A 20,810-nucleotide genomic window follows, 5' to 3' on the forward strand; every position below is an offset into this window, starting at 1 on the left:
GGTAATGACCCAGAGAATCCAGTTGCTTACTCGGAATTATCATTCAAATTTTGAGCTCATAGCAGCAATATCAGCTCTCTACAGTTGTTAGCCCAGAGGCTTCATACAGTATGTGATCAGGAATCAAAAAACCCTGGAGCAACCCCATAGCCCATTTACACTGGCAGCACAGGGTAATTACAATAGCACAATACCATTTGCCTAATGCCTTTGAAGGACCCACATGAATAGTTTCACACAGGTTTTCAGGTAAATTATGTGTGGGTGCTTGCCATTGTAGCATTATACTGCTATTAAAGCATTCTATCTGCTGCCTGGGGAGGTTGGTGCGTTTATTATACTAATACTACAGCTGACACTGAACAAAGGGATGGAAAATTCAAGGGCCATAACAGGAGCTCGCAGAAGCCTTCATAGATACTAGAGTTTAGAGTAGGTTTTGCTTAAAATTCTACTTTTTCTTTTGTGTTTTTGGGGCTCCCATATGTGTTTTCTATCCACACAAATAACCAATCTTGAACAATCAGGCTTTCATATCATATGGGTGCTTTAATGGAAATTGCTGCAGGAACAGCTCAACTGATTTTGTCCTCATTGTGATATCATCAATGTCACCCTACTTGTTTACAATGTCCACCATTGTTGATTTTCCAAGCTGGCATGGAATGGAAACAAGCCTGGTTTTATCTAACATCAGTATTATAATGACTCAAATATTAAATAATCTGCATATCAGCACCCCCACCACCTCAGGACATTGTGGTACTGCAGCTAAAACTGCTTTCAAAGTCCAGAAAGAAAGGACAAGGACTGGTTATATCAGAGTGGTGATTGAGGCTCAAACCATTAGAAATAACTTGAGGGACATAGACAATAAGATATTAAATATTAAAAGCAGTTTTAAAGTGCATGTTATTTGCGCTTTAATAAATAATGGGGCTCCTCTGTAATGGAGCCCCGAATTTCAAGTGGTGTCTTAACTACTACTTCTATCTAGTATTCTATGGGCATAGTACTATCCAAATTTGCACAGACCTTCGGCTTCACATTTAATTATATTGCACATTTCTGTGTAATTCTAAGTGCTTCTCATGAGAAAGTATAGTACCGAGAAACACATTTTAGTCCTTGTGTGGATTCATTGGATATGATATATTGGTTGGTAAGCATGGCTCGCTCACAAATTATGTTATTTATTTATTTATTACAGTATGGGCATAGGCCCCGTGCTGAAGCCACACTTACTCTGAAAGTCATTGACTCACAGCTTTACTTGTCCAAAATAAAAGAGTTAGGCTATATGGTAAACATTCATGCTAAATTTAGTGCACATTGCTCCAAAAATAATACAATTAAATAATCCATGGAGGGGAAAACTGTTTTGTATATAGGGCAGGCTATTATGCCAAGTCTTATCGAGTTTTTTGGCATATGCTATGTTTATGCATCCACTGCAGCCACGTAAAATTGGAACAAAGTTACAAACTAAGGGCAATTGAATTAGAGAGGCTATAACTTCGTTTTCACTGACACAGCTGATACAGATATTGTTGCTGTTGTGAAAGGCATAAGGGGTCAAGGGATCTTAGTATAATCTGATCAACAGTAGTGGGTCAGGTGAGAGTGTCTTGCTCATAGGTCTTGCTCAGGGGACACTTCAACAATACCAAGGCCGGGACTCCGGGAGGCAGACCGTTGATACCACGACCTCGGACCTATCTACGATGCGTCACAGCCTGGTCACGTGGTTCATGTACTCGCGCAAGCCCATAGACTCCAATGCATTCCGTAAACTTCCGATTGTCCCTATGTGGAGCCTTCAATTAGGGACAAACCAATAGAAGTCTATGTAGAAGAGCCGCCACTGGAGTGGCCCCATGAAGTGAACGGAGTTTGCGTAACTCTGTCTATACTCTATCTATGGCCATCTAATAGAAGAGTTGCGATATTAGCCTAAAATATTGTCTATATACATACTGTACATTCATGAATCCACTTGCTGACCGGCTGAAAGTATTGGGCAATTTATTTTATAGTGGTTTCTTGTGACCCTACCATTAACATCCTATGGCAGGCAAACATTTCAAACTTTCCTTTTTGCTTTAAGTAGCATGTGACATGTCAAACTAGGGGGTTTTCATGATTCTGAATCCATTCCATTAGTTTTGCACAAAATACACTCCTTGGAAACGGGGCCAAAATCTCACTTTCACAGTGAAATGGCCTTGGTTCACATTTGCTTAGCCAAGTCTGTAACTTGAAAACTATTCACTGTGCAGCCCTATAAACTGTGTTGGGACTTAGTGGCACCAGTATGAGTCATATGAGGAGGGCTGGAGGAGTTTGGGAAATGGGTCCAAAATGTCACTTTCACAGTGAAATGGCCTTGGTTCACATTTGCTAAAAATGCCACGGCCATATAGACATCATGACAAAATGAGGTCAGCACATTTTGGGCACATTTGGGCAAGTGGCTATGGCTGCTTTTAGCCCAAGGATTGTACAAGGATTTGTGCAAAACTAATGATTGGAATGGATTCAGAATCATGAAAAACCCCTAGTTTGACATGCTATACTTACCATAGGATGTTAATGGTAGGGTCACAAGAAACCACTATAAAAGGATTGCCCAATACTAACAGCCGGTCAGCAAGTGGATTCATGAATGTATGTATGTATATAGACAATATTTTAGGCCAATAAAAAAGACTATATACCAAATTTCCCACTTTAAACAAAAGAAGCCTATGTCGGCTGCCGGACTAGTTCATGTAGGCTACTAACGCGAGCCAATAGACTCCAATGCATTCCATAAACTTCCGGTTGAACTTGTCCCTATGTGGAGCCTTCAATATAGGGACAAACCAATAGAAGTCTATGTAGAAGAGACGCCATTGGACTGGCCCCATGAAGTGAACGGAGTGCACTGAGCTTCGGCCTCCACTGATTAGGGCTTGTATTCTGCCTCAGGGGGGAACCAAATGACAATGATGTTGATTGATTGATTGATCGAAGAATTTATTAACAGATTGGGGAATTACAGTACATTTCAAGCACAACTCAATACAAAAATGTTAACTGTGAAGTGTGGACAACAGCATATTGCACTTGTTTACAATAGGGTCCACCGTGTTCAATTCATCATAACATTTAGAGATGTCGACCAGAGCTAATTATATTATTATATAATTCTATTAGGTAAACCACACCAATGCAACAATGAGGCCGAATGGGCCGAATGTACTAGACTGAATGTAGAAAGTAGACAGCAACAAGAACCGTCCTGATGGTCCTGAATGGTAACAAGAAGACTCACCCTGGTGCGTGCCCGTTTTCCTCCCGGAATTTTCCCCAGTGAGGGGGATAACTTTGTAATATGCTATTGGCTGTTTGTATTCTTTTTGGAAAAATATAAAAAGATACTCCTGTGGAAAGGCTATATTATATTACTTATATTGACCCTATAAAAATATAAAAAGATACTCCTGTGGAAAGGCTATATTATATTACTTATATTGACCCTATAAACAATTTAGTATTATTTAGTATATGTAAGGTTTTGCCCCCTCAAATGGTACCTCGTCAGATAATCCCCACATATCCTACAACAACTTCTGTGAACAGACTTCACTGTAGTAGCTTTTCATAAATTATATTTGTACTTAGGCTGTCTGCTGTCATGAAAGTTTATAGTTAGAAAAATTCAAAATCCAGCCGTCTGCTGGCCAGCCTCTCCCACCCCTCACTGGGGAAAATTCTGGGAGGAAAACAGAAACGGGGTGAGTCTTCTTGTATTCTCCTGAATGGGTTAAGTTGACTCACTGGAGGGCAAAGTGAGTAACTACATGTCCCATAAGCCTCTCACTGTCAACAAGGAAGCATATGACTTCCTAGCTTTAATGTTATAATTACCCTTAAATTAAACTATTTTTGGCCACGAATTGCTTTACAATAATCTACAGACATGGACGTTTTGTAAACGAGGTAGGCTACTGCTGAATTACTTTGCCATTGATTTAAACTATAATATTTAAACGTCGTCAAGCGGTCGTGTCCTAAAATGCTCTCTGGCAGAGAGAACGCTCATTTGAGCGAGTCATTTGAGAATGAGTCTAATCTAAGGTCTAAACCTCATAGAGATCTTTGGTAAATTACTACATTGATACACGGTATGCCTACATATGCCCTCGGGCTCGGACGCTACACGCAGTCTCAATAAGCTATAACAAAACTGCGCTCTAAAGGGCACCTGCGGAGTAATGCTTTCATGGTGTCGTCCACTCACAGTTAACAGTTTTTGTATTGAGTTGTGCTTGAAATGTACTGTCATTCTGCCAAATGTTAATACTTCAATCAATCAAAACAATGTGTAGTGAGTAGTTAAAACGCAAGGCGAATAACTTAATGCCTGGTAAGTGGTAGCCCCTCTCGGAACCCTCCGTAAAGCTTTTCTGAAATTTGGATGTCACTTTATGTAGGGTCCCTGTACGTATCTGTGTTTTCGTATTGAAATGATAGAACGAGGACATAAATATCGTCGTTAACGTCCGGCTTCTTTTCGTTTGAGTTATTCTGAATGTGTCAACTATAAGTACCTATACATACCGCTGCGAATTCTCTTGTGTCGCGGAAGCCGTTACGTATTTTTAATCTTTGTTTGACCGATTTGGTTTATTTGGTTTATTATTTATTATTAATTATTTGTGCGTACCCGGTGGCAGGGTGGAGGTGGAATAGGACCCCATGCTATCTGGGTCTCAAAAATGTCTATAGCTATTTATTTCCATTTGTTCATCAAAGTATAATTTTCTATTTAAAACTTAACAGCATATTGACTACGTTTTAAATCGAACATTATGTAGGCTACCTAATACAATCTAAATATTCTTAGTGCTCTTTTACACACACACACTCACACTCACTCACACACACACTCACACACACATGTTATTATTCATTGGTCATTGCAGGCAGATGCAGCAAGCTTTGTCTTCTGGTTCCCCAGACTGCGTCCTCCTCAGGCCGCTAGACACTGCAGAATGTGGAAGCGACACTACAACAGATGATACAAACCAAGAAGTGAAATCAAATACTATTGTGAGTAAAATATTTATCAGATAATCTATCTATAGTCAGGGAATTTCCATTCTGTCTGGGTCAGTTTGCCAGAGCCAGATATTTGTTGACTTGTAACAGTTTAGACTAGAGCTAGCTGTGGAAGGTTGCAGGTAGGAACTTTAAGCTGGTATGATGAGTGTAATTTGCTTGCTGTTTGTAGTTCAGAATGAGTTTGTTCTCTGTCTTAGTGGGTTAGTGGGCAGCCCACTCTCCTTTTTCTTTATTGAGACAAGAAAGAAAATTGATATGACTCATATGGGAGGCACAGGAGTGAAGGATCTGGCAAACATTTAATCCAATGCCAACAGGGGCATGTACGATTGTACGTCCAGAGACACTGCCGCCACTGGCCACTCACTCGAGCCTCTATTTTTCCAAATGTTTAGTCTTATGTAGTTCTGCTGTAGTCTAGACTCCAGCTAGTGGAATGTCCCATTAAAGGACTATCTCATTTTAAATGAAATTTCATTTATTTAACCTGTGTGTGTGTGTGTGTGTGTGACGTTGTGTTTTATATATATGCATAAAAAAAAAGAATATTGTGGAATATATATATATATATATATCTCTTCCGTAATATAATTTAAAAAGTAAAACTTTCGTATATTCTAGATTCATTGCAAATAAAGTGAAATATTTAAAACCTTTTTTTTTTTTTTTATCTTGATGATTCTGGTATACAGCACAAATCCTATCTCAAAGACAATTTTTTGAGACCACTAAAAAAACATATTTATAATACAGAAATGTTGACCATCTGAAAAGTATGTTAATTTATGCACTCAATACGTGGTCTGGGCTACTTCTAAACAAATTATTTAATCAATGGGGCGTGGCATGGAGGTGATAAGCCTGTGGCACTGTTGAGGTGTTATGGAAGCCCAGATTTGCTTTGATAGCAGCTTTAAACTTAGTTGTTGTCTCAAACCTTCCTCTTGACAATTCAACCTAGATTCTCTGTGGGGTTCAGGTCAGGCCAGTTGGCTGGTCAGTTAAGGACAGTAATGCCATTGTCACTACACAAATTACTAGTAGTTTTGGCTCCGTGGGCAGGTGCCAAGTGCTGCTGGAAAAGGAAATCAGTATACCCATAAAGCTTGTCAAGATACGGAAGCACACAGTGCTGTAAAATATCCTAATAGATGGTTGTGTTGTATCTGCAATTGATAAAACACAGTGATGATTTGGGTCAATGTCATCTGCATGGTGACGGTGTTGGTCACACTGGAGTCAACAGAGCCATCTACCAGGATATTTTAGAGCCAGATGGGGCGGAATTGAGTCCACAAACAAGCTTCTTCAATCTGGCGCAGTCAGGTTAATTATTCTCAGGGTCTCCACATGTTACAATTTAAAATTCCATACTTTTCTAAACTTCTCTGTAGTCTTTACAGACCATATTTGATGTCTTGAGTACATTACAAATAGCTAGATGTTTATTATTTAAACAAATACCTTTAAAATACAATTGTTAACATGCATGTTACATGTGACCGTAGCAATGCTAAAATAGAGAAATTGATGTTATAGTTTTGTCATGTGAATTAAAATGACAAACTGTACGTTCAACCCCTACACTAGTACAACAGTAACAGAAGTTCATGCACAATTCAACAGGGAACTAGAAAAGAGATCTAAAGTCCATTGTGTTTAGATCAAATTATGTCACTGTCAAGCATCTCTGCCCAAGCATCTCAAATCAAATTCCATAAGTTCCATATGTTGATACTTGCATAGAAACCTGCATTGAATTCTAATACTTGTTGTTTCAGTGTGCAGATCTGTTCAAGATGACGTCTGTTTTGTCCTTCTACCTTTGCTACGTACTCAGCCTGTGCCTGGGGCTAGGATGTGTGATGTGTGTTTGCTATTGGAGCAGTCACTGGCGTGGTGGCTTTGCCTGGGATGGCTCAGACCTTCAGTTCAACTGGCACCCAGTACTGATGGTCTCAGGCCTGGTGGTGCTCTACGGCAATGGTGACTGGCACCTTTATCATAAAGTTTCAGTTATTTTTCTCTATTCATTTTTAGAACCAAAAGTTTGGTTAATTAATCGAAAAGAGAAGTGACACTTTAATAAAGGTACAGTATCACTTCCTCTTCCAGCTAAATGTGTCACCTTTGGCGCCCGCTGGCCAAGTGGCCCAGGTGCATGCCACATAATAGGCTTTGGCCTGACAGCGCATTGTGTTTTCGACTCCCGTTCATGACGACCTTTGCTGCGTGTCTCTCCCCTTCTCTCTCTCCCTCTTTCCTGTCTTATCTGATACTATCAATAAAGGCAGAAAAGCCAAAAACAAAATCTAAAAAAAGAAAGTGTCACCTTTAGCTGAGTTTCCACTTTGGTGCAAATCTCTTCCACACTGCTTGTCTGTATCTAGTGGAAGATGTAGCGGTAGTGAAGAGTTCGTTATGGGGATCGTGCCTGTTTTACGTTGTGTTGTAATGATCATAATGGTTGTTCTGGGGTAATGGCAGATATCATTGTCTAATATCAACTTTATGTAAAAGTTTTATATACATATTCTGGTTGTAAAATTACTCATCGAATTGTGTTATTGAGAAGATCAAAACAGTGTGTAAATGCTAGCAATAAATAGCTATCATCATTATATTATGAAATTCTAGTTCTATCACACAATTGTAACTATTATTATTATTATTATTATTACTATTATTATTATTATTATTATTAAAAAAGGGGAACTTAATTACCCGGTACTCCCAAGCTATTAGGCACCATAGCAGAATACTCTCCCAGGTAGGTATCAACATTTGTATGTCAATTATTTGAATGTGAAGAATTATCATTTCTGTAAGAGTATTCATAATAATCCTTAAAATAAATGCTTAATTAATAAAAAACACATCAAACATAGCTGGCCGGTTAACACGTATCCAACATAATCCCACCTTCCCTGGTTTGATTCAGTCTGGTGTAACGTGTGTTACATCATGTTATCCATCCTTACCTCAATTATATGTGATTAAAATGTGTGACCAGAACATTAATAACATGCTCTTGTTGTCTCCCTGCCCTGTAGGAGCTGTACTATACCGTGTCCCTCTGACATGGGGTGACAATAAGCTTCCCTGGAAACTGCTGCATGCTGCAGTGATGCTTCTGGCCCTGGTCTTCTCCATCCTGGGGCTGTGTGCAGTATTTGACTTCCACAATGCCAAACACATTCCCAACGTTTACTCCCTGCACAGCTGGATTGGAATTTGCACTACTGCACTTTTTGCCATACAGGTAAGGGACCCAGAGTTGGAATCACGTTTTTACATAATTGCGTCTATATGGCACAGTTTCAGAAACATAATTGTTTAGCTGTGAGGTATTGCTAATTATTGTAGGTAGACGGGAAGTAGACCAATGAATCCCATATATCTGACTTAGACCAAGGGTCGTCTGTATGTCTCTGTGTTCTGTCTTTGTTTGACTGCAGGCTCTTTCAGGATTTTAGCAATAGGAGTGTAACTTCTAAACTTCATAGTCATACCGCTGTCAAAGCATGACACCGTTCAAAAAATTACATGAATCTCAGTGTGTACAGTATATTTGTCCTTTGCAAAGTCGATCAGATGGTTTTTCCAGAAAAGACCCGCTCAAAGCGAAGCCCCGATCTGGCACAGCACTAGTGCATTAAAACAGAATTTTATTTTCACAAAAAATAAACACACAATGATTATGTAGACTGTTGGATTACTTAGTTTACCAAGTAAAAAGTATTTGCCCCTTGATTTTCATATCTGCAGCAGTGTAGGGGATCCAGTGGCCTCCTTTAAAATCAAACAAACTATGGATTATTTTGTAAAATTATGCATAGATCCTGTTTGATCTGCCAGACAAGATGCCAATCAATTGTCTTCACAGTGGGTTGTAGGCCTGGCTGGCTTTCTCCTGCCCTGCTCCCCTGTGTCATTTCGTAAGCTGCTAAAACCTGCTCATGTGTGGATGGGAACCAGCATTATGGCCCTCAGCATCGCTTCCTGCATCTCTGGAATTAATGAGAAACTCTTCTTTGTTCTGTGAGTGCCACCTCTCAGATTGTATTCTTATTAGCATGAACTGACATATTTTCATTGTCAAATGGAAACGATTTTGGAGACATCAATGCATAGTAGCTGTATAGTACTTGATCAGAACAGTTCGGAAGAGCTCCCCGAGTCGAAAACCATCTGACAGGCAAATAGCAATTCATACTGCCACAGAACAATTCTGTGTTCTGCATGGCTTACAGCCTTACACTGTTGGTAGTCTCTCGAAGTACTGACTGAAGCAGCGTGCAATACAGCCAGCACTGTTGGAACCGATGGATATCAATGATGTGCTGTGGGGAATTTGTGACAGAGTTATGGCGGTTTTGCCCTTTGGGATAAGTTGTGTTCATGAACTAGAGAGATTTCAGAGGCATTTGTACCTCCTGGAAGTTTGGCTCGTGTCTCTTCCAAAATATCACTTCATTTCACTCTTCACTGCTGACAGAATAAAGCTGGTCTAAATGTAGAAATAGTGGCAAAACATGTCAGAAGCGCAGAACAACCGGAAAAAGGTCTGAGATTGCCCAACCAAAGCTCTGCCTCTGAATGATGTCATATTGTTGTTTTGGACCAGCCGAACTGACTGTAGTTTGACTGTAGTATAAATTGGACTTTGATGTGGTGTAATGTAGTCATGTGTTGAGGATGAAGTCATAACCTATTGTGTGTTGTTGCAAACCCTTTATCTTTTCTTGTGTTTTCCAAGGGCATCAAAAACCAATGGAACAATGCCATATAAGCTACTACCATCTGAAGCTGTGTTTGGAAATTCATTTGGAGTTTTGATTGTTGTCTTTGGACTGGTCGTATTGATGATTCTGCTCAACCAGAAATGGCAGAGACCAGAGCCTAGATCTGACGATGTAGCCTACAGGGTAAGAACACCAAAAAATATGTATACACAGTAACATCCTCAGTGTTAATTTAACTCTGAGAGTGTTTGGTTCCATTTATACACTGAGTTACAAATGGATAAATGAACACTGAGAATTCTACTTTGTGTATACAGTATAGGCCTACTATATGAAAGAAAACAAAAAAGAAAGGGAAATAACATTTAATTTAAACTTTTCCACAGCCTTTGCTCCAAGAAGATAATTAAGGAAATGGAGACATTTTGAAAATACGCACAAACTCCTCTTCATGAAATGTAAAAGTGCAATTCTGAATGTACAAACTATATGCAGTACTACTATGTAACATTTCTGGATATAATTATTTATTTGAGATTATATTTAACTTTGCTGTATTTGTATGGCCAAATAATAAATACATCTACATCACATGAATGATCATATTCTTCATTCAAGATTCTGAGATGACAGTATTTCCTTGTCACTAGGGCAGGGGTTCCCAAACTGTGGTGTGTGGCACTGAGTGTGTGTACCCCTTGTGGTGCGCGAACACCCTCTAGGGCTTCGTGACATGAAAAGGGTAATGGCGGTTTGATGGTGTTATTTAACACAAACGTCAAAATCCGGTAAAACACCGTTGTAAGGAGATGCTGTGGGAGTATACAGCAGCTGCATGTGTTATTATTTGCCATAATCATATAAAAAGTCACACCAGTGTGAACCGAGTGGTGCAACTCCCGTCTATTGGTTCTCTGTATCGTTCCAATTTGTATCGTTCCAATTTCTTCTCTGTATCGTTCCAATTTCTTCTCTGTATCGTTCCCAATTTCACGCATGCGCACACCACTCGTGCTCATGACAACAGGATACAGGTACACGGACATTGCTGGTTGTAGCACTCTGGTGCCCCCTACTGGTATAAATAAGTCACATACTCGTGCTCACTTAAGTTATACATACAGGTACACAGGTACACAAACAGGTACACAGACATTGCTGGTTGTAGGAGTGGTTGCACCACTCAAAAATATATAATTCTCTGCCCAATGCAACAAGACGTTGGGGGGGTGCGTCAGCTAGGTCAGGAGGTAACACAGTCAAAACAGTTTGGGGACCGCTTATCTAGGGTAAGTTTGGTGTGCTCGGTGCATAATTTGCACCAGGGTTGGCTATCATCTTGAGGGTATTTGTATAAATTGCTGAAACCTGCAGATGTATGCACTATATGGAAGCCAACTTTACTATATGCTAGATTACCATGTGTTGATTGGTATAAAAGCAATATCTGCTCTCTAATGATCCTGAAAGTGGAGTTTGATTTAATTCAGATTTTGCAACCTTTAAGGCAAGCGTGACAACCACAGTAATTGAGATTTTACTCATTTAGCGATGGTAATAACAAGTATGTAATGTGCTGTACTCAAACACAATCTCACAGTCCATTATTTTTGTCTTTGTCTAGTTTGAATAACATTGTCTGCGTAAAGTTTTATGTATTTTCAATTAATTTGAAATGACAAAGAATGCTCTGGTAATTAGTTGGCTGAGTAGAATTTTTATATACTGATTTGGTTCTGCTGTGTAACACAACAATTTAATTCTCAGCACTAGGATAGTCATTACCTCTTGTTTGGAATGGATAGTTAAATGATAGTAACACTAACAAAGTAGTATAATTAATGTAAAGATTAATTCTTAAATTGTCTCATAAGATATTAATGTAAAGACATACATTTTAATATGTGGTATTGCCGGAGCCTTTAATTACTTTTAATAGAGATATAATTAATCCTTTCCCCGTAATGAGTATAATTTATTTAATACATTCTTTGTCATCTATCGCCTTTCTTCAGCAAGAAAAACCTCTACATACTGTAGGTATCTGTCGAAACAAGCCCTCATCCTTTTAAGTTTTAATTTGAGTCTGAGTTGATGTAGCCTACGGTATGATTTATTACTTTTGTTTAATATTTGAATGGCATGGTAAAATTGCTTGTGTAGTGATTTATCTGAGATACATCTGTAAGTTAGTAACTAACTTACAGATGTATCTCAGATAAATCACTACACCAGCTACACCAGCAATTTTAACATGCCATTCAAAGTAATAAAAGTAATAAATCATACCGTAGATAGCCTGTAACTTTGTTCCCCTTGTTCAGCATCTTCTCTGACAATTGTCTGTAACCTGGCAGGCTCTGTGATCCCCTCAAATCCCACTACAGTAGGCTAGATCAGTGAGGAAGTGATGGCCTAAGTGTGGTTCAGGCTCATGCCACATGTTCTCTCAGAGCAGCCTGGCCCTGAGCTTTATGCCAGTTCAATTTTACAAGAATTAAGGACTACTGAGAGCATCCATGCGATGCCAATCATAATCGGAGCCACTTGACTTCTCATCTTCTCTGTTAAATGGGTTGGTGATGGGCCCAGTAACGATCCATGCTGATGATAAGGTTCAGAATGGAATCGGTGGAACTCATGATAGTAAAGACAACCCCGGCCTCGCAGAGTCTACCAGATGGCCAGCTACCTGCAGGCTACTCCGTAACTACCCTATGTATGTTGTGTGGCCACACAGACGTCAGACACAGCCAGAGACTTCACTAACACATAAGCCACCTTGGATCACAAATGGTGGAATTGGACCACGGTGATGGAAACCACCAGGTATCTTTCCATGAATGTGCTGAAGATGAAGATCACAGGAAGGCAGTCACTGAGGGAGTTACTAGCCTGGATATTTCACCGTCGCTAGTGTTTTGCATAATTTCCTCTTTGTCTTACCATGTGTAAGACAATATAAGACAATATTCCATGGGGGGAAAGAAACTACTACCAGAGACAGTGGGGCCCATTGAAATAGATTCATAGCAGGTTAGAAGCTTTGCTGTCCTTAAGATACACCATGTTAATGGCAGACATTAGATGCACACCTTTGCACAGTTAGCAGCCACATGTAGCCTAATGTCATTAGTACATTAGTACAAAGGTGTAAAATTGATCAATTTCTCAAGCAGTGGTGGAAAAGGGTACAGGCAGTCATTAGACCGACAACCTATACCTCAAACCCTAACCTAACCATAACTGCAAGCATGGGAGCAGCGCATGTTCGACCATTGTTCCCGCATGTCGGACAAATGCTCCGTCGGAATTACTATTGGATCCCGTTGGGAAGTACAAAATTATTGGCATCAAAATGTACTTATAGTACCAAAAGTTGAAAGTACTCTTCATGCAGAATGCAAATGTATAAAAGTAATTGGAAAATAGCAGATCTACAAGCTCACAATTAGTCGCATTGCGACGCATTGTGAGCTTGTAGATCGGCTATTTTCATATGGCCAAAGATTTATATAGGACTGAAGTGGTTAATGTATGTTTTGTAATAATAATCCAAATCTACAGAGTAACTAACTAGTAACTAAAGCTGTCAAATAAATGTAGTGGAGTAAAAGTGCAATATTTGGATCAGAGATGTAGTGGAGTAGAAGGGAATTGGAAATACTCAAAGTGCAAATATCTCAATTGTAATTAAGTACAGTACTTGATTAAATGTATTTAGTTATTTTACACCACTGTTCTCAACGTAAGTATCCCAGGCAACCACTTATTGCTTTATACAGCTTTGGGAGAAAAAAACACTGCTGAGAAATGTGAGAATGCACTGCAGAGCCTATCACTGCTAATATCGAATACCAAACGCTAATATCACAATAGAGGGTATGCACATGACATCATCGTACCTGGAAGTTATGCGGGAACGCCCACTGAGTGGCAAAAAAAACGACTTTCTGGCCTTGACAGCCCATTCATCCAAACAGAAAAGTCCTGTCTGATTGCATTAAACAATGTTAAACTCACCAACATTGTAGCTGTACGAAAAACTTGAATTATCCTCTTTCTATCTTGCAATGGGAATTAATGGTCTCACTATTAGTAAGTAAACAACATCAGGAAGAAGCAGGACTCAACCATCAGGATTCGAACTCCATTCTTTTATTGTATATGTCATCACACCCGAGAGAGACTAGTGACTCTCCAGAGCTTCCTTCCGAACTCCCCACACACATCCCCAACACATATTTTATACTTTCAGGAGTAACTAACTAACTATTCTATAGTTAACTCACACAGTTTGAAATAGGTTCACATGAGTCGGCAGTCTAATGAGTTTGTCAGTGAGGAACAGGTGGTAATTAGAGTGTAGAGTATCATCTACTAGTAGGCTACATTCAATGAATCAATACCATAGTGTTTATATGCATTTTTGCCACCACAATCTGCAAAGTTTTTGTTTCATACAAATCCACCATAGAAACGTTATGAGCTACTTTCTGTCAAGAAATGCCCTGCATTTGATTATTGTGCATTTGTCAGAGTTTGGAAGTGCTTGTTTTCAATAACACAACATGTTGCTGCCTCCTGCATTATGTGACATTTAGAAACAGGTGGTACGTAGGGCGGTTGAGTGATTTCCAAACTCCAACACTCCATGCTGCTCAATGTTTTGCCAGTCTAGATGAGGGGGGCGTGTCCTGATGGGATGAGAAAGAGATAAGAGGTAAAACTTGTAGGAATGGGCAAGAAAATAGGAGCACAAGGGAGGGAATGCATGATATGATAGTAGTAGTGCTATATGCACCAAATACTCCAACCCATCATTCAGAATCACAGATTACATTTTTGTCTCCACCAGGCCGAAGGCATGTGGGGAGAGTATGTTTTGCACTCCGTCCGTCCGTGTGTCCGTCCGTCCGTCCGTCCGTGTGTCCGTGAACAGCTAATCTCGGCCACCGTTAACCCGGTCGATGCCATATTTTGCACACACACTCCCTGGATGCCAACGATGAACCTCTGCCCCAAACTTTCCAGAACGGCCTGTTATAGCGCCACCAGGAGGCCGCTTTGTGCAAAACAAGTTTTTGCACAGTACACCTACAGATTTTGTCCAAACATCACGCAAATTGGTACACAGTCTCTCTAGAGCCATTCAACGAAACGGGTCTTTCAGATTTATCAGACTCCATCCTGATTGGTTAAGATTGGCTTCCAAAGTTCACAGGAGTGCTCAGTTTCAAACAAAATGCTGCAAATCATGAACACATCGCGTGATTTCCGTGAAATTGTGCACCCACATTCCCACTAGGCCGAGGACGAAATGCCACATGAACAATTTCAACTCAGCCTCAAGGTGGCGCTATAACTGGCCGAAAAGTGTTTTTACCTCTAACTGCACGGATCTGTGGATAACCTGGTGGAGACCTGTGCCCGGAAGGGCACTTTTTCTAGTCTAGTCATAGTTTTATTTATTTATTATATCTAGCCCATACCTGTAGCTTGTGTGTGTGTGTGTGTGTGTGTGTGACACATGCATGCTCTGTTAATTACGTGTGAGTGCAGTAATTATAAAAGGCCCAGAGGCAATGCTATTATTTCCCCCCTCCAGAAAAACATCTACATAATTAGGCTACCAATATTAGGTTACATGGAATGAAAAATCAATGTAAAGTCAACCGTTTTAACTTTACATACATTTTCATCTCAGATTATGCTCAAAATGTTAGCCAAAGCTAGTGGGTTTAGTGGGTTGGCTGGAACTGTAATCTGGATTAGCATTATATTGTCGATGCAAATCATGCAACTATACAGTGCCTTCGGAAAGTATTCACACCCCTTCACTTTTACCACATTTTGTTTTGTTACAGCCTCATTTCAAAATGGATTAAATTCGTTCTTTTCCTCATCAATCTACACACAATACCCCATAATGATGAAGTGAAAAAAGTTTTCTCAAATATTTTGTTAATTTATAAAAAATAAGAAACTGGAAGAACACATGTACACACACTCTTGACTTAGTACCAAGTTGAGGCACCTTTGGCAGCAATTACAGCCTTAAGACTTTTTGGGAATGATCCTACAAGCTTGGCACACTTGATTCTCTGCAGATTCTCTCAAGCTCCGTCAGGTTAGACGGGGAGCGTCGCTGAACAGCTATTTTCAGGTCCTTCCAGAGATGCTCAATGGGGTTCAAGTCTGGGCTCTGGCTGGGCCACTCAAGGACTTTCACAGAGTTGTCCTAAAACCAATCCTTCGTTATCTTAGCTGTGTGCTTGGGGTCGTTGTCCTGTTGGAAGGTGAATCGTTGACCAAGTCGGAGGTCCTGAGCGCTCTGGAGCAGGTTTTCATCCAGGATGTCTGTACACTGCTCCATTTATCTTTCCCTTTATCCTGACAAGTCTCCCAGTTCCTGTTGAAAAACATCCCCACAGCATGATGCTGCCACCACCATGCTTCACCGTAGGGATGGTATTTGCCAGGTGATGAGCGGTGCCTGGTGGTGCCTCTCCTCAATGAAAGGCACATGACAGCCAGGCGTCACAGCACACTTGGAGTTTGCCAAAAGGCACCTAAACGACTCTCAGACCATTATTAACAAGATTCTCTTGTCTGATGAAACCAAAATAGAGCTTTTTGGCCTGAATGCCAAGCGTTACGTCTGGAGGAAACCAGGCACCGCTCATCACCTGGCAAATACCATCCTTACGGTGAAGCATGGTGGTGGCAGCATCATGCTGTGGGGAGAACAAGTCTCCCAGGAACTGGGAGACTTGTCAGGATAGAGGGAAAGATGAATGGAGCAGTGTACAGAGATATCCTGGATGAAAACCTGCTCCAGAGCGCTCAGGACCTCCGACTTTGTCAACGATTCACCTTCCAACAGGACAACGACCCCAAGCACACAGCTAAGATAACGAAGGATTGGTTTTAGGACAACTCTGTGAAAGTCCTTGAGTGGCCCAGCCAGAGCCCAGACTTGAACCCCATTGAGCATCTCTGGAAGGACCTGAAAATAGCTGTGTAGCGACGCTCCCCGTCTAACCTGACAGAGCTTGAGAGGTTCTGCAGAGAAAAAGGGGGAAAATACCCCAAATTCCCCAAAAAGTGTGCCAAGCTTGTAGGATCATTCCCAAAAAGTCTTAAGGCTGTAATTGCTTCCAAAGGTGCCTCAACTTAGTACTAAGTCAAGAGTGTGAATACTTATGTACATTCCAGCTTCTTATTTTTAATAAATTAACAAAATATTTGAGAAAACTTTTTCACTTCATCATTATGGGGTATTGTGTGTAGATTGATGAGTAAAAAAACGAATTTAATCCATTTTGAAATGAGGCTGTAACAAAACAAAATGTGGTAAAAGTGAAGGGGTGTGAATACTTTCCGAAGGCACTGTACACAGGACACATGCCGAGGCCCTAATGTTGTATCCTAGTTTGCGCAAGGTGGCAGCAAAGTCTATTATAATCGAATCACTCCAAAATCAGTTTAGCCACGTCGAGCGCTTTTTAAATGCGCGGCATTTAAGGGATGCTATTCGCGCAGTACGGTTTCTAACTGTAGACTAATGTTGCTCAGAAATCAGCTGTGCAGAGTGCAGTCAGTGGCGACTTCAACGAAACATCACTGCTTCTAATCTGTGACTGTGACAAAATTGACAATTACACGTTCACCTACTGCAGCCTGTTACTCTAGTCTACTCTGTCTGTAGGCTACCCCCTGGCTGGCAGTTGAAGCAGCCTCTCTCCGCTGCATTAATTTCACAGCATGGGCCATCACATCACTGAGGTCATCGGGGAGGTGGGTGTGACTGGGAAGGTCCTGCTCAGTTTGGTCGGAAACTTAAAATCACAGGGGAGGAGGGAAAGTTAACGGAATAACTCTTGGCTCCAGCTGCTCTGCATGGCCATTGTGGAAGGCGGCCGACGTCGTTATTTACTGTGATCGATTGGTTCAAACAAAGGACCGCAGAACAAGTCACCAGTGGCAGAAGTAATCACGTAAGTTTAAACTAAGCATGAATCACTAATATACTATAAGAAAAGTTCACGCAATTTTTTTTAGCGCTTGGTGACTCGAGAATGTCAGCTAACCGTAAACCCCGTCACTATTACTGTTTCCCCATCAGCATAAGCTTTGTGAAAATGAGATTCAAGCTACTTTACGACAGCAGCAGGCCAGCCCAGATGCAACAATAATGAGCATTTTGTAGCTACAATTGTAATTTGAACAATATAAATTAGTTTGAACTTTGATTGTTACAATTATTAAGCTATTCGTATTAACGTAACTGTCTGTAACGGTCATTTTCACTTGTCCTTATGTGCTCCTCCTGGCCAGTCCTTTATGTTTGATTTCCTCACCTATAGTAAAAGCGAGTATAGTTAACCATTGTTCAATGAGGGTCATTTCCCAATGTTTTCTCGAGGTGAATAAAGTTTTATGATGCATACAAAATAGGCGACACGGTGTTGGGGAAAGTGGCAACAAGGTCTCAAATTTATAGGTTGTTACTTGACAGTGACATTTTGACCCTTGTCCTTGGTCCGTGCTACAGTTTAAAATTTCAACAGTGTATATGAGTGCTTATGAAGATTAGGAGGAAGACAAAAGGCTATTTTAGCATGATTGGACTTTATTGACGATAAAAGTTACAACCTTTCTACCCCATTTGACACATAATATGTCGATACATAATAGTCTAGATTGATGGAGCATTTGATTTACGAAAGGTAACAATGATATAGTCTTTAGTTTAGATTTAGCCAATAGACCAGAGGCCAGGGCTACTCAATTTAAGACGAATCAGGGGCCACTCAGCAAAATTCAAACAGTCCAAGGGCCGCAAGCTAAAAATGTCAGTATTATTTTGAAACGTTTACAAATTTATTTTGACAGACTACACGACTAGTATAAAAATGAAGGAAACACAGTAAAAAGCCACATTTTCAACTATAAGGCCAAACCTCAATGAACAGAAACATTGTGAAGTGTGATGAAGTTACAAGTCTTTTTTTTTAAGATATTTTTTGGGCTTTTTTGCCTTTATTGATATAGATATACAGTAGCACACACCAAAGTTTGCCAGGATCGGGACTCGAACCCACGACACACTGTCATGCTGGATTACCAGCCAAGGGGCCTGGACCACTAAGCTGGCCCTGGCCCATATCACTTTCTCTTGGAACAAACACCTACAATCTTGTTGACAACTAGATAAAGTGCCCCTCGGGGCACAGTTCTCCACCAGGGCAGGTCAGGTTGTGGCCTGCTGGTGGCGCTATAATAGGCCAATGTGAAAAGGGTGCCATTTCTTCTCACGCCTTGGATGGCAATTGGATGATTTGAAAAATCCAACACAATGTGAAAAGGCTGGGATATATTCCTCAGCCTAGTAGGGAAGTCTGTGAAATATTTCACGTAAATTGCACGCTGTGTTCATGATTTGAGGCTTTTTGTTCAAAACGGCCCAATCCTGCAAACTTTGAAAGCCAATGTTAGCCAATTAGAATGGAATCTGAAATATCGGACAGATCTGTCTTGAACACATGATTATAGAGATAGTGTGTAACGATTTGCGGGATTTTTGGACAGAATCTGGAGAAGTAATATAAAAAAATGTGTTTTACAAAAGTTGGCCTCCTGGTGGCGCTATAACAGGCCGTTCTGGAAGAATTGGGGCAGAGATTCATCATTGGCATCCAGGGAGTGTGTGTGCAAAGTTTGGCATCGACCGGGTTAACAATGCCAGAGATTAGCTGGTAACAGACGGACGGATGGACACGCACTCGGACATGGACGGGGTGCAAAACTTACTCTCTCCCCAAGATATTTACACACAAGCCTTTGCATTAGTGATTATATCATGACTAAACAGCTTGTTGTTAATTTCACTCAGGTAGAATAGTCTAGTTCAGAACATGCTATATATATATTATACCATCAAAGCAAAGCCCTTGTTTTGTAAGTACTGTTGAGGTCACAGAAATGGCAAGAAGCTCATAAAGACAAGAGTTCCAAACTCCACGTAATCTGTGCATGTATGTTAACCATGTTTTTGTAATGACAGCAGCTCACACATGAACAGTAGATTCAGCTGGCTTCATTCCAGCAGGTCTGTTGGTTTTGTGCAGTAGGCCTATGTGTATTTTCAAACTTGTGTATTTTTCACTGCCATGTTACAGTGAGACAAGTAGAGATTTTGCATTCATAGAATGATCCATCTTCCTCTACCAAGATGTTGCTTTTACACAAGTAACACTAATTCTATTTTATTTATTGTCATTGCATTGCAGAATTACAGTTGGAAACATTCAACTTTGCGCATTTTGTTCATAGTTTTGGTTTCTTGAGACATTGTGGCTTCTAATCACCAGTCACCACTGCTACCCTTTGCCATTTTGACCTATGACCTGGGGCCATTTTGACCTATGACCTGGGGTTTGTTTGTTTAACTTCTTGGCTTCAAGGGGGACACAGGAGCAGGGGTGTGGCACTGAACATAATACCAGTATTGTTGCTCTCCTTTGGGACTTAGGCATTAGTTCTACATCTTTTTGTAGGTTTTATTGTTAAAGTTTAAGCTCATGCAGTTAATCAAGGTAAAATGTGAGCTTGACTGATAGACAGCTATTGAGGCATATCATGAAAATCTTCAATTAAACCAAATTAAATAAGAAGCACAGGAGAAGAGTAGTCTTTGGTTAGAGTTGTTTATTGGGTATTTTCAGATGAGGCAGAATGACATCAACATGATTGTGTGGTCGACACACCGAGTTGTTTAATGAAGTGTACAGCCTGTCTGTGGCTGGATTCGATCATTGGAGTACACAGTACATGTGGGTCCATAGATAAGAGTTTAAGCATCATCACTGCTCACCAATTGATTCTATAAAAATGATGGAAGACTTACATCCATTGGCCTTCTGTTTGAGACAGTGTTCCCCTGTCCTGATT

At 40.3% G+C, this 20,810-nt stretch overlaps 2 protein-coding genes across 3 annotated transcripts in view; both read left to right on the forward strand.

The window, feature by feature from the left end:
* Positions 1-3,860: 3,860 nt before the first annotated feature.
* Positions 3,861-10,447, forward strand: cyb561a3a (cytochrome b561 family, member A3a). 2 transcript variants are annotated; one of them, XM_083783960.1, is made up of 7 exons: positions 3,861-3,984; positions 4,971-5,097; positions 6,891-7,095; positions 8,163-8,371; positions 8,996-9,150; positions 9,869-10,037; positions 10,241-10,447. In XM_083783960.1, exons 2-7 carry the CDS (start codon positions 4,975-4,977, stop codon positions 10,262-10,264), a joined length of 885 nt encoding a protein of 294 aa, XP_083640086.1. In that variant the 5' UTR covers positions 3,861-3,984; positions 4,971-4,974; the 3' UTR covers positions 10,265-10,447. The 2 variants fall into 2 exon arrangements, with proteins under 2 accessions (XP_083640086.1, XP_083640087.1); XM_083783961.1 differs by lacking the exons at positions 3,861-3,984; positions 4,971-5,097 and adding an exon at positions 5,126-5,228.
* A 7,145-nt stretch (positions 10,448-17,592) lies between these two features.
* The window catches only part of loxl2b (lysyl oxidase-like 2b), a 46,552-nt gene continuing 43,334 nt past the window's right edge, over positions 17,593-20,810 (forward strand). Inside the window, exon 1 of the mRNA XM_083784753.1 lies at positions 17,593-17,854. The gene's annotated coding sequence lies outside the window, so the exon portion shown is untranslated. The remainder of the gene's footprint in view (positions 17,855-20,810) is intronic.

Source organism: Protomyctophum parallelum (genome assembly GCF_964188405.1).
Source record: "Protomyctophum parallelum genome assembly, chromosome: 15".
NCBI classification, from domain to species: domain Eukaryota; kingdom Metazoa; phylum Chordata; class Actinopteri; order Myctophiformes; family Myctophidae; genus Protomyctophum; species Protomyctophum parallelum.